This window comes from Betta splendens, chromosome 19 (genome assembly GCF_900634795.4).
Source record: "Betta splendens chromosome 19, fBetSpl5.4, whole genome shotgun sequence".
NCBI lineage: Eukaryota > Metazoa > Chordata > Actinopteri > Anabantiformes > Osphronemidae > Betta > Betta splendens.
Genome location: NC_040898.2, coordinates 7,812,000 through 7,826,170, shown reverse-complemented (window position 1 = coordinate 7,826,170; position 14,171 = coordinate 7,812,000). Strand labels below are relative to the sequence as shown.

Below are 14,171 nucleotides of genomic sequence, written 5' to 3'. Positions count from 1 at the left end.
AGCTCCATCACAGAGGGAAGAAGCAGAGGAGGAGTTCAACCTGTTCACTGATACTGTTAAACTGACTGTTTGTCGTCCATGTGAAGTTCTACTATTAGTGTGTGTTTCAGAACCAGATGTACAGGGAGGATGGAAAAGTAGAACCAAGCTGTTGAACCTGCACTGTCTGTGCTGCCTTTTGATATGTTTTCATTATTTCTGCACATAAATACTTATTGTAAGTGAAATAACTGTGTTCTAGAGTCTAATCTAGAGTTAATCATGGTTCTTTATCATGATGTTGGTCTCTTCTCACTGAGTTGAACACTCTGCAGATTTCACACTCGACTTTACAGACTCATCGTGTAACGTGAAAGAAGTGAGATGCAATAAAGATGGAAACAAGGTGGAGAAGCTTCCTGTGTTTGTTCAGGGGAATCCTCCTGTTGTTCTCTCTTCTCACATGTGATGGATCTTCTCTGCGTAAAGAGTCAGGTTATTCACCTGAACCAACAACCGGACTGGTTCTGTGGAAACCTGGGATCCTCTGATACACACAGCTCTGAACTCTTGTGTTTACGTCAGTTTAGACCTAAAACCTTTGACTTTACTGACTAAATGAGTGGAACTGGTCCAAACACAGTATGTGTAGTCAGTACTTAGTGACACTGGACTCTCTCTGCTCCTGAAGTCAAGTGTCTGTGAACACACTGAGCTGCACAGGTAGCATGTAGCCTTCATCACACAGAGTAGGAGCCACATTCCTCAGTAGGAGTCACACAGGCTCAGACAGGTACAGACACCTCATCAGTTCTCTATGGAACCAGGTTTTTGTCCTGACAGAACATGAAACCAGTTCAGCCCGGGGAGCTATGAGCAAGCCCACACCAGCCCACCGCCTCTCACCACGGGCAACTCCAGAGTAGAAGAGGGTCCAGCCCCTCTCAAGGAGTTGGGTTCCAGAGCCCAGGCTATGTGTGGAGGTGAGCTTGACTATTTCTAGCCGGTACCGCTCGATCTCCTGCACAAGCTCAGGCTCCTCCCCCCCAGTACGTACAGTAAGATTCCATGTCCCAATAGCCAGACTGGTTATCCAGGGATTGGGTCGCCTAGGCTCCCGAACCAGCTGGGGAGATCAGTGCACACACCACGAAGGTGTGATGCAAAAAGACCACAATCCTCAAGTTGCTTCTGCCTTTTAACCCCTCTGTCCGACTACGGTGGAACGTCTGTGTAGCCCAATCAGACTGCATGCACCATCTCATCCCTGTCGCCAAGTGTGGAGATGTTTACATTCTCACACCTGCATCCCTGGCGTCTGACTATCAGAGAGGAAGGAGCGCTAAGTCTCAACAGACAGAGACACAACTCCCCGGCCCTCGGTTTGGGAGCTAGAGTCCAGAGTCTATCAGGCAGAGACAACTACAGTATTGAACAATGTAGGTGAAATGTCAAATAAATAAAACTGATGTAAGAGAAAACATGAGATATTAATTGCAGAACATAAGTCATAAATCATATAATAACTGCATAGAATAAGGAAGAAACAATTTTTCCCATAACACTCCCCCCTTTTGATTACACATTATTCAAACATCACATTTTGTGATAATAAAATACCCTTGCAAATGAAACAGTCAGTGTATTAACTCATGAAGATTCAAAAATACACCTTCACATACAATGCAGGTAACTTACGAAAAAATAAAAAAGATTTTCACAATAAAGTAATTGCCTATTGTAGTCTCAGCATCATCGTCATCATCATTAGTGAAACCAAGATCATCATCAAATTCATTAAGTGACTTAGTTTCTGGACATAGTGCATTGTGCCATTTGATACGAGAGTGTTGCTGAGGCCGCACGCATGACGAGACCTCTAACCAGTGGGATAATACAACAACCAAGCAAGAAAATCACAGCCATCACAATGATAAAGGAAACAGCTGTGGACATGAGAACAGATTTCCATTTTCCAGACATTTCGTCTAGCCAATTCCAAGGAGAGGAACCTATACCAGAGTTAGCTGAGACTCAAGGCCGTGGAGCGCCTTCGCCACAGTACCATTAGAATCAGTGTTATTCGGGATGTAAGTACAACATGCCTCTCGGAACATAACACAAACGCCTCCTTTCTCTGCTAACAACATGTCTATGGCCATTTGATCCCACATGTCATCATGTGTAACATTAATGAAACGCCAAGACAAATATTCCGGTGGGGTTCTGTTTCATATAATTTTAAGATAGTTTTCATGCTTTTGGCTCTCTCTTAACTCACGATATATTCACGAGTCATGAACAGAGCTGGGCCACTTGGCCTCCACGTTTGTGATAATATGTACAGCATCACATATGATCTTGGGGGTGCAAAAAATCATACATCAGTTATTGTATGGTGACGTAGTCTTTGACCATTAGAAAGAGTAGTCAGTGCACCTGCACATTTATTATTTTATTTCCAGAGGTCACAGCAAGATGTTATGATAATCATTTTTCAGATTAGCCTCACTGAAACCAATTAAATACCACATACCTGCATTCCTGTGAAACTCCTCTTTAATGGCTCTGAGGAGTTTGTGTCAAGGAAAGCGCCTGAGGTCGAACTATTCTACATACAGTGGCTTCACTAATGTGCTCAGCATCTCCAATGTTATAAAGGGAACTACCGTTTGCAGTACATTGTAACGTAACATAATGAATCTGCTCGGATGTAAGAGCACGGCCACGATAGGTGATGTGTCTGATGTATGGGTGGATAAGATTATTGATATATGTTATGGAGTCTCCAGAAAAACGGTACCGCTCAAATAAATATGCATGCGTAAGGTAAGGTAACGCTGGGTAGTGGTGAGTACACGCAACAATCTGGCAACTGGTTCAGGTGACTACTGGAGCTTAAATACCGAGTGATTACTGATGACTAACTGGTGTGTGTAATGAGAAACGGAAGTAAATCAGAAACTGACGTGATATGAACAGAAACGGAAGTGTTATCAAACTAAAACCATAAACATAGTGTAAACCGTGATAACTTGTGGCGTCAAAATCCTCCCGCGGTGTAAATTCAATGCCCTGTGAATTAATACAGTCTCCTCATCTACAGAATTGTCCAGAAATGGACGTGCCATTTTTGTCTCTGTGCGAAGGAAACAGGTGAAATCTATGAATGCACTGAAAGATTAAACAAGGTATTTAAACAGTGTTCACTTTAAAGGGGCAGAGACCAAAGGAAACTCTGGGTTTCCCCAATAAGTGTAAGAGTAAGTTGCCATAGTAACTGACTCTGAGTTTCAATTACCTCTCTTCTTGAAACGTGTTTAACTTTCCCCGCTTTACGGGTTTAAGTAACCCTGCTTTCTGAAACCAAAAACTCTGAGTTTTCCTCATTTCAGGGTTAATAAACTCAGAGTTTGAACAAAACCTCCTTCTTGAAACGGCCCCTGGTAGTTTAACTAAAACCCTCCTTCTGAAGACCTGCATCTTCTCCTGGTTACAGTCAGGTGTTACTACCTCATGATCTGAGGAGTCTAGTTTGGACTGTAGTCAGGACTATTGCTGACTTCATGTTTATTGACACATTAAAGATCGAATTAATATCAAGAAAGACAATACACAGTTCTTGATCTACTCACTGATTTGTGCAGGTTCAAATGATGAGATGACAGGTAGACAAGCACCTGTGTGCGCTAATCATAGGAATTAAAGCTGCCAAAGGGAACATGAAGCTCTAATGAATTATGACTGAGTGAAGCTTCTGTGTTTTCCTTATTACTTGCCATGTTTCATTGGCAGGCCACCATAATGGGTCCAGTGAGTATCACCATCACTTAAGGCCTTATTAACGAAAAAAATCCAATCTGGTTTTAATTGTGTTTCCGGTATTGAAAAAAAAGTAATTATAAGTCTTCATCCGTTTTCCTTTGTAGAACGATGCCTCTTCACTGTGAAAATAGACTTAAATTAATTCTATCAAGTGGGATATGTTTTACTAACAAAACTGCCTGGTTTGTCTTCAGGGTGACAGTCCGTACCAAGGAGGAGTATTTTTTCTCACAATCCACTTCCCTACTGATTACCCGTTCAAGCCACCAAAGGTAAGAAGAACTAGTCTGCTTCCAGATCTGTCCTGTCACCTCTTAAACTCTTAATTTTCTTATATTTTAAATCTTCTGTTATGTTCTTTTAGATTCAGTGAACACGCTCTATACACCTATGCTAACATTGGTTACGTTTGTAAAATTTAAGACATACACACTCACATAAATATATTCTAATAAGATATGAGATTAAGACTTGAAACACAGTCTGAAGAACATGTGTTACAGTGAATGTGTCTGTTTTTTTACAGGTAGCGTTTACAACAAAGATTTATCACCCAAATATAAACAGCAACGGCAGTATCTGTTTGGACATTCTACGGTCGCAGTGGTCTCCAGCACTAACAGTGTCTAAAGGTAAAGTGTGTTCTTTCACTCACTACATACGTTTTACAACACAGCAACAATTTTACTCCAGATTGTGTGTCATTGCATTATATCATTATCTCTATGTTAACTAATTCTGAATTCCTTTTCATTGCAGTTTTATTGTCTATATGTTCACTGCTTTGTGATCCAAACCCAGATGATCCCTTGGTTCCAGACATAGCACACATCTACAAGAATGACAAAGACAAGTGAGTATACACAGTCACTCAGGTGATGCTCCACTGTCCACTAGTGTCAGCATCAGGTCACACTACTTTGTTCACACTTAATTGTGTACTCTTTCCTCCTCAGATACAATAAACTAGCAAAGGAATGGACCCAGAAATATGCCATGTGAAGACTCATCTAAAAGAAACTCGCTGAGAAGTTTTCTTTTCCCTTCCTTTTTTAAAGTCAGAACACACTGTAAATGATAGCATGGAATCATTTAATAATGTTAGGTAAAGTCCATAAACCTGTACTGTCATCAACATTATTATTATTAATCTGAGACTATAACATGTACAAACAATGCAGGGGATTTTTACTCTAGAGCAGATAAGAAAATTTGCCTGACTCCATGAAGCGTTAATTTGTCCATTAAACTTTGTCTTTCATCAAGTACATTTTATTTAAAAACATTTATAACAAACTATGCCATTGGCTGTTTTTTAAATAAAACGTGGGAAATGTAGCATGTTAATCCCTGTATGTGTCATTCAGCAACAAACCTTGTACAGATGCTTGAAGAATCTTTATAATAAATGCAGGCCTGTGTCATAGGGAGTAGAGGCAAACGCTAAGGGCGCCGTACATCCAGGGGGCGCCAGATATGAAGGAAGAAAAAAGTTTGACTTCCACCAGTGTTGCCAGATATGCAATGTTTATCGTAAACATAAACATTGAACTATACACAACTATAACTATAGAAACAATACAACTATAGAAACTTACTCTCTGAACATAGCCTGCTCCGGAGCAGGTTATATTTCTGGGTAAGTTCGTTTCGGAGGTTACTGAGCAGGACGTGTCCGTTTTGAACTGCGGTCAAGTGAGCCGTCGTTCGTTCCTCCGTCGTTCAGCCAGCAGCGCTTCAAAAACGTCTTGCGCCCGTATTAGGCGCTTTACAGCACGGCACAAAACACGCTCGTCGCGACTTTTTCTTTTCATAATGAGAAGTCTGATTTGTTCAAAATATGGAAAACTACGAAAGAAAATATTGCATGTATAGAAAAACTGTCGCCTAATAAAGATCAGTGTACGTTTACTGTGTATTTAAAAAAATTATGAGCTTAAACTGGCATCTAATGCTAAAAAGCAGTATTAGTTTTGCTTTCATTACAACGTCCTTGTATTAAAGGTAGTACATTAAAACTTCACAAAGATCTGTGTACTTTTACTGAAGAGTAACACCTTGTAAGAATATTACTATAATCCAATATTATTCGCATCTTATAGAATTAATAGTACAAACGACGAGGAAGTTATGTTTAATATTCCATTGCAATAAAAGAGGAGAGGGCAACAAATTAAGGGTAATTAAATAAACTCAGGCATTTAGTTAGTTTAGTTTTAGTTTATTTTTTGCCAACTATGTTTCTTTCACCGATGCAGCTTTTTTGCTTCTTCTGATAATAATCGTCTTGAATTCCTCATACGCCAGCATTAAAACCTCAAACTCCGCCTCTGTGAAATACGCTGCCCTTTTATTGTCACTTCAGTTTTCCATGATGACGCGTGAATTTGGTGATCCACAGACGAATAATGAGACAAAACAATTAGTGAATGCAACACAATGTTGGGGCAGAACAAATCATTATCAGTGAACACATGTAATTCTCCATTACACCTGCAGAGGAAACGTTAAGAAAAATATTAGTGATTGAATAAAAACATTTGTCTGCATAAGCAAACTATGCTCATACTTAGAAACACACATGACCAAGAATTCACACACAAGCTGCTGCAAACATCTTGTTCTACATCACAGACACAGACAGATGTTGGTGGTAAAGCACAAATGAGGATGAGGAAGATCAGAGCTGGAGATGAGACATGAGGAGAGAAAACAGGCCTCAGGTCAAACTGGAACCAAAAGAGGGTTCAGGACACAGAGAAATAGATGGAATGAGAAAAGAGAGTTTGTGTCCATCAGAGGAGAAGCAACGTGAGGGAGCCTCCCAGGAAAGAATCCCTCCAGCAGATAAATCAACATGGAAAAGCAGCAACAGCTTCAGCTGATGGATGAATGTGACCAGGATCTTCAGCCTGAGAGAGAAGTAGGAACAGCTGAGCCCAGCTGGGAGTCACTCATGTCACACTGATGGACACTTACACCAAAGCAGGATGAAGAGAAAGAGCAGCTGGAAACTGGGTCAGAACACGCTTCTGACATGATTCAACTGATTCAGAGGAAAGTGAATCAGAAACACTCTGAACCAGATGTGGTGAGATTTTATTACATTATGATTTCAGTATATACAGAATGTGGAGGTTCATCATGTGACTCTGAATCTATTATGACTCATGTTACATCATGATGATTGTTATAATATAATCACAGTTCAAAGTGATGGACATTTCTATATTGTGATTATAACATGAGATCATTTATTTTTAAAGGTAAATGAAGCACTTTAATGTGAGGCTGAGCTGCTCTCTTCTACTAGAGGGACAGAAAATGATCAGAAACATTCAATCAACAGTTTTCATTCAACAATCATCTGTGAACATCTGGAAGCTTCTCAATCATTCAGCTCAGTGATTCTTCTCTGATGTCACAGTTTGTCAAATGTTGAACTGAAACATCCTGATATTCACTGGAAAACAACTTCACAACAAGTCATCAACATTTGATCCTGCAATAATCAGAGCTTCCATCTTTAAAGGACGGAGGAGGAAGAGGTTCACAAGGAATCATTCAGAACTGGTTCAGAAAGAAAGTGGTTTAATACATGAATCTGAAAACGAGACAGACATGAACAGACTGAACTATGTTCAACAGTGACAACGTTTCTCTGACAGGATCAAACTTTACTACAACACATCACACAGAGACACTGAGGAACCAGGAGAACAGAACATGAACCCAAACCCAGGATAAAGAGGTTCAGTGAATGTGGTGATGAAGGTGTGAAGGTGGATCAGTTTGTCAGAGGAGACTCTGTAGAAGGACAGAGAACCAGCAGGACAGTCCACATACACTGATACTCTGTGAGACACAGAGGAGGAGATGAATGTAAATGTGTTATTGTGTCTGACACAGTAACCATCATCAGAGCAGAACAGACTCCAGGACTGATCATTGTATCCAAACCAACAGTCATAACTGTTTCCTTTCCTTCTGATTCCTCCGTAACTCACTGATATATAAACATCTCCTCTCCACTCAACCTCCCAGTAACAGCGACCAGTCAGACCATTACTACACAGCAGCTGAGGCCAGTAGTCAAATCTGTCTGAATGATCAGGATATAACTGATCCTCCTCCACACGTGTCACCTTCCTGTTGTTGTCAGACAGTTGTAGTTTCCTGTTTACTGTGTTTGTGTTGATGATGAGTTCACAGAAATCTGATGGAGAGAACAAGACACAATCCAGCTGCAGTTATTGATCTATCATCAGTTTGATGACAACTCATGACAGTTTGAAGATGGTTGAATGTTGCTGATCTCAGTAAAAACACACTTACACTTGCTCAGACCTGGTGTCAAGTATCGGACTCCACCAGGCTCCACCCTGAAAGGAGGAGGGGGTCAGAGACATGCAGACATGGACATTACATGGCTCTCACACACACATTGTTGTAGGATTGTGTTCAGATGGAGGCTTGTATGTAGGGATGGACATTCAGGAACAACTAAGGAGTTGGATCCTTATCTTCGGATCTACGGAGCAGGAGGTGACGTGGAGAAAAGCTTTGACTTCTCTATTTCACTTCATCACTTTTGGTGTCAGACACCTGCTTTCAGTCTCACTCTGTCACCACCAAACTAATGTGACACCACAGGAAGCAAAGTCTGAATGTGTTTATTATCACACACTCCAATGTTGGGTTCTAAGTTCATAAAGCTCCACATCCCTACTTGCTCCTCCATCAGACACTGTGTGTAGTTGTGTCCATACCTGAGAGTGTCCAGTCTCCAGTGTGGATCCTTGACTCCAGCAGACAGCAGCTCCACTCCTGAGTCTCCTGGATGATTGTAGCTCAGGTCCAGCTCTCTCAGATGGGAGGGGTTGGAGCTCAGAGCTGAGGCCAGAGAGACACAAGCTTCCTCTGAGAGCAGACAGCCTGACAGTCTGAACACACACAATGTTAAAGCACACTTACATACTACAGTTTGGATTAGAGGCACATTTGATCATCTACAGTACAGTGAAGAGAAACACTAGGAACTATTTAATAGGTTCCTGCTTGAAATGTGATCTGATCATCAGCAGCATGACAATGAGAGTCTGGAAAGTGGAGTCAAATACTGACAAACCTGGTTAACAACCAGTAAAACAAAGATGGAGGAGTTGAAATCATTTCACGTCTCATTTAATATATGTGATTAAAGAGTGAAACTTTGTCTGAAAGATAAAGATGTGAGTTAAGATGAAAATGAAACCATTCAGTGTCTGATGGTGTGGTCATGATTTTCTCTCCTTCAACAACATTTTTTCAACATGTCTTTATTGTGATTCGTGGGTTTGTTCCATGTCGTCTTGATGGAGTTGTGTTTCCTGCTGCAGGTGATGGTGGTTCTGTGATGCTGCTGGGATTGATTTCCTCTCTCTGCTCCTCCTCCATGTAATCATCCACTGTCTGTGGTGTTTAATGAGCATCACTCAACTATTTAGTTCTGCGAGTCGGATTTGTCCTGATCCCTGTCAGATGGATGTTCTCTCCTCTACATTGAACCTAGAACCTTCTGTAGCAACATGTCTGCAGCCTCATATTCATGCTCATGTTTCCTGCTTGTGTCTCTACAAAGTGACATCATTGTCTGACAGGAAGCATCACACACAGGTTGAAGTGTCGCCTGTTGATGAAGACGAATCAGACGCCACTAAAGATCCTTCAAACATGTGGAGACACGATTTACTCTGAGTCTCTGCTACTATGTCACATTTAAAGAAAAAGACGTCACAAACTTCTATTCATGAGCTTCATAGACTTTATAAAGCCATAAAGACCTGTCAATCATTCCTGCAGGTTTTTGATACATATGAGTCTCTGTTTCAGTTTCAATGGAGACATTTGAAGTGATGAGCTGAAAAACATGAACGAGGAAAAACACTGACCTCAGAGTCTCCAGTCGACAGTGAGGACTCTCCAGTCCAGCACACAGAACCTTCACTGAGTCCTGCAGGTCGTTGTTACTCAGGTCCAGATGTGTCAGATGTGACGGGTTGGACTTCAGAGCTGAGGCCACAACTTCACAGTGAGTCTCTGTGAGTCCACAGCCAGAAAGTCTGTGATGACAGAACATATAAAGTCTATAAATGTGAAGTGACTTAATGAATGTTGATGCTGAAGCCGCTGTAGCTCAGTTGGTCTCATCCATCACAAAGTGTGAAGCTCTGTCACTTCCACCAGATCCCAGAGATTAGAACCAATGTGTGTCTGGACAGAACCAGAAGAACCAAAGACAGATCATAGAAACATGTTGCAGACGCTTCATCCACTAAAAGAAAAGGCCATCAGCTGTGATCACGTGTCAACTGTCAAAAGCTTTTCGCAGAAACTCTTCAGAGCTAAAGTTTCTCTGCTCGATGAAGCTTTAAGTCAATCCAGTAAAAAGAAAGACAGAAGATCCTGATGTTCACTAACTTTACAACTGCTTTGATCTGATCCTCAACAAAGACGTTTTCTAGGAACCAGTAGTTGATGTTTTCACTCTAAACTTTTAGATTCTGTGTGTGAAGTGTTTCTCTTTAACACTGAGGCTTCAGCTTTCTTTCGCAGAATATGTAGAATATTAATGATCACATTAACGTTGGACTTACTGAGCCTTTCTGCAGTTCCTCACAGCTGGGATCAGTCTCTGTCGTCCCTCCTCTGATGTGTTGTACTGGTTCAGGTCCAACTCATTCAGAACCTCCTCTGACATCTGCAGCATGTAGGCCAGAGCTGAGCACTGGATCGCAGAGAGTTCCTTCTCTGATCTGTTCTCTGACTTCAGGAACTCTTGGATCTGCTGATGGACTGAGTGGTCGTTCATCTCCATCAGACAGTGGAAGATGTTGATGCTTCTGTCTGGAGAGATTCTATCACTGTTCATCTTCTTCAGGTTTTTGATGATTCCCTGGATGGTTTCTGGACTGTTCTCTGTGTGACCCAGCGAACCTCCTAAGATTCTCTGGTTGGACTCCAGACAGAGGCCATGAAGGAAGCGAACAAACAGGTCCAGGTGGCCACTTGGACTGAGGAGGGATTTAAACATGGTTCTACTCAGGACAACATCCAGAGATGAGTGAGTTGAAGGATAAACAAGCAACTGTTTTATTTTTTTAAAAATAGATTCTGTGTGTTTGGAGTCTTTTAGGAAGGTCTCCAGTTCCTCCATCCTTCCGTTGTTGTAACAGAGCATCATGTGAACAGCAGCCAGAAACTCCTGAACGCTCAGATGAACAAAGCTGAACATCTTGTCCTTGGTTTTCCTCCCCCGCTCCTGTTTAAAGATCTCTGTGAACACTCCTGAACACACTGAGGCTCCACTGACATCGATGCCGCTCTCTTTCAGATCTTCCTTATAGAAGATCAAGTTTCCCTTTAGCAGCTGCTTAAAAGCCAGTTTAGCTAATGACCTGATGTAGTTGCTGCTCTGTTCTGGTCCGTACTTGTCTTTAGTTCGATCCATCTGAAACCTCAGGAACTCTGCGTACATCTCCGTCAGGGTCTTGGGCAGCTCTCCTCCCTCTCTGGTTTCCAGCAGATCCTCCAGAACCGTAGCAGTGATCCAGCAGAAGACTGGGATGTGGCACATGATGTGGAGGCTTCGTGCCGTCTTGATGTGGGACATGATTCTGTTGCTCTGCTGCTCATCTGTAAATCTCTTTCTGAAGTACTCCTCTTTCTGTGGGTCAGTGAACCCTCTGACCTCCGTCACCACCTCAACAAAGTCTCCATGAATCTGATTGGCTGCTGCAGGCCGTGTGGTGATCCAGATGCGAGCAGAGCGTAGTAGTTCTCCTCTGATGAGGTTTGTCAGCAGCTCATCCACTGAGGTGGACTCTGTGACGTCACGTTGACCCGTCTCCTTCTCACTGGTGCTACAGTCCAGTTGGAGGCGACTCTCGTCCAGTCCATCAAACACAAACAGAAGTTTGAAGCTGCTCTTGTCATAGTTGCTGTTTCCTGATGACTGTAGACGTGTAAAGATGTAATTCAGAGCCTCCAGGCTGATGGACTCAGTTTCTGGGATACATTCATGAATGAGCTTTGACAAACTGAACTTCTGTCCCTTCAGTGGATTCAGACGACGGAAGGTGAAGGGGAAAATCAGATGCACGTCTTGATTGGACCTTTGTTGGGTCCAGTCCAACACAAACTTGTTCACAAGGACTGTTTTTCCAATCCCAGCGATTCCATTGGTCAACACTGTTCTGATGCGTCTGTATTTACCAGGGGGATGTTTGAACAGGTCACTGGGCTTCACTGGCTCCTCTGCTGATCTTTGCTTCTGCTGTGTCGTCTCAACCTGTTGGACCTCATGCTGTGTGTTGATGTGTGAATCCGGCCCAGCTGTGATGTACAACTCTGTGTAGATGTCATCCAGACGTTGGTCGACTTCTGACCAGCCTGGTTTCACACACACAAACTGGTCTTGGAGGTTTGATTGAAGCATCTGCTGGTAATATGTGATGGGCTGTGGCTCTGGTACTGGAACCATCAGATCTGGGTCCAACAAAACACAAAGAAGACAGTGAAGTGTGAGGAGTCAACAAATGTATGGTTCATTAAATCAAGTCTTTCTGTTAATAAACACAATGAAACAGCCTGAAACACTAGAACTAGTGAAGAGAAGAACTTTGCTGATGTGATTATTAAATTCTGGTCCACATTTAACCAACTTAACCTCCAACGCATCAGTAAATGTGTGATTGTGTCTCTGATGTTAAATGTTGAGATAAACCCTCTTACTCTGCAGACAGTCAGCCAGCTCCTCCTGCTTCATCATCCTCAGGAAGTTCACTGTGATCTTCAGAAACGCGTCTCTGCTGCTCCTCCTCTGCTCTTCATCATAACCACCCAACTCCTCCTCATCCTCCCTCTGACTCTCTAAGCATTCTGGGTAATCTGGACTCAGAACCCTCTGGATCTTCTTCAGCTCCTTCTTCACAAACATGACAATGTTTTCCTCCAACAGCTGGAACAGAAACTAAATGAATGACCTGATCCAACTAAAACCATGGAGCCAAACATCAGATCCATGTTGGACACACAGACAATCCACTGGTCTAAAAAGTGCAGCATGGAAATTGAACACAACAGATGAACAGTAGTAGTTGTACATGTACAGACCATAAATATGGAGTCCAGGTGTGTTTGGTGCTGCTGGACAGACTGAGCACTGGGAACCTCTGAGCTCTGCTGGTCCACTCTGTGGAGGAACCATGAAGAATGAGTCCACACAGTGACACACACAAGGTAAAGGTCCATGAAGTGATGTTGGATGTGAGCAGTGAGTCAGAGACTCTCTGTAGTGGTGAAGGTTTACTGTCAGTGGCTTCAGTCTCAGCTCTGAACAACATATATCTCTGCCTCCCACTGAACAAGGCTGAAGTATTGTTAACAGGAGTCTGCTGGGATCAGACTGGTTGTACTGGGCAGCTTCCATTGAGAATATGTTGAACTAGGAACATTTAACTACTTCCTACATTCATTCATTGTTGGATGTCGGCTCTGGTGACGACACTGGGGACAAACAGTCGTCTCCACTGCAAAAACATCACAATTAAAGTCTCCAGTAGTAACTTCAATTTACTGCTGCAAGTGAATAAGCTCCAAGACATTTGACCAAAACCTTCATGTAAATACGTCAATAAACAGATTTGATCAGAGATGATGAGCTGCTTCCTATGACGTCAGCACTTCATTAGAAGAGGAGAAGCCCATGAGACCCTCTACAGGATCAGAGCTTTAGCTACTGCTGGATGGAGATTTGATTAATGATCAGTGAAGAAAGCTTCTCCTTCACATCAACATCATCACATCATCCAGGTCCAGGTCCAGCAGATCTTTGTTTCTGATGGGACCTGATGGAGAAACACCTAAATGATGTAACAACGACATCACCACCTAATGAGTGGTGTGTTTTTGTGTCGGCCTCTGCCTTTATATCGGTTTGTGTTTGGGTGTGTTTCTTTTTGCAGGGACAAAGGGGTGGAGCTGTGTTGGCATCAATGCAGCACACCTGTGCTGGAGGGTGGAGCTGTATTAAAGGCCCTGCAGTCCTCTCCTCGCTCTCTCTCTCCTCCTATCTCACCTGCTGCACACACCATGTGCCTCTTGCTGACTCCCAGGCACTCATTTATACTTCACTGGCATCCAAGCACTGCATACACACTGATCTACTCACCTACACATCTTTAATTAATTGATTACCTTTAATTAAATATTACATTGAACCCTGGAATCTATGTGTGTCCTCCCACTTTGTCACATTCATCTGAGCCGGTTTGTGACAGTCTGTGACTTAGCATACCATAACACAACAAACAATACGATTATTCTAT

General features: G+C 42.3%; 2 protein-coding genes across 4 annotated transcripts in view; one reads left to right on the top strand and one right to left on the bottom strand.

Moving 5' to 3' along the window:
- The window catches only part of LOC114846394 (NACHT, LRR and PYD domains-containing protein 12-like), an 89,491-nt gene that overhangs the window by 15,878 nt on the left and 59,442 nt on the right, over window positions 1-14,171 (bottom strand). For 2 of the 3 annotated variants that reach the window (XM_055504713.1, XM_055504714.1), the window contains exon 3: window positions 8,574-8,747. In XM_055504713.1, the coding sequence (XP_055360688.1) occupies window positions 8,574-8,747 (174 nt within the window). Of the gene's footprint in view, window positions 1-8,573; window positions 8,748-9,734; window positions 9,906-10,439; window positions 12,331-12,576; window positions 12,803-12,957; window positions 13,037-14,171 lie in introns of all 3 variants that reach the window. The other variant, XM_055504715.1, reaches the window with a different exon arrangement.
- Window positions 3,745-4,826, top strand: LOC114845842 (ubiquitin-conjugating enzyme E2 D4-like). The gene is made up of 5 exons (XM_029134353.3): window positions 3,745-3,792; window positions 3,999-4,076; window positions 4,331-4,436; window positions 4,564-4,657; window positions 4,761-4,826. The coding sequence occupies exons 1-5, from the start codon at window positions 3,760-3,762 to the stop codon at window positions 4,804-4,806; spliced, it is 357 nt and encodes a 118-aa protein (XP_028990186.1). The 5' UTR covers window positions 3,745-3,759; the 3' UTR covers window positions 4,807-4,826.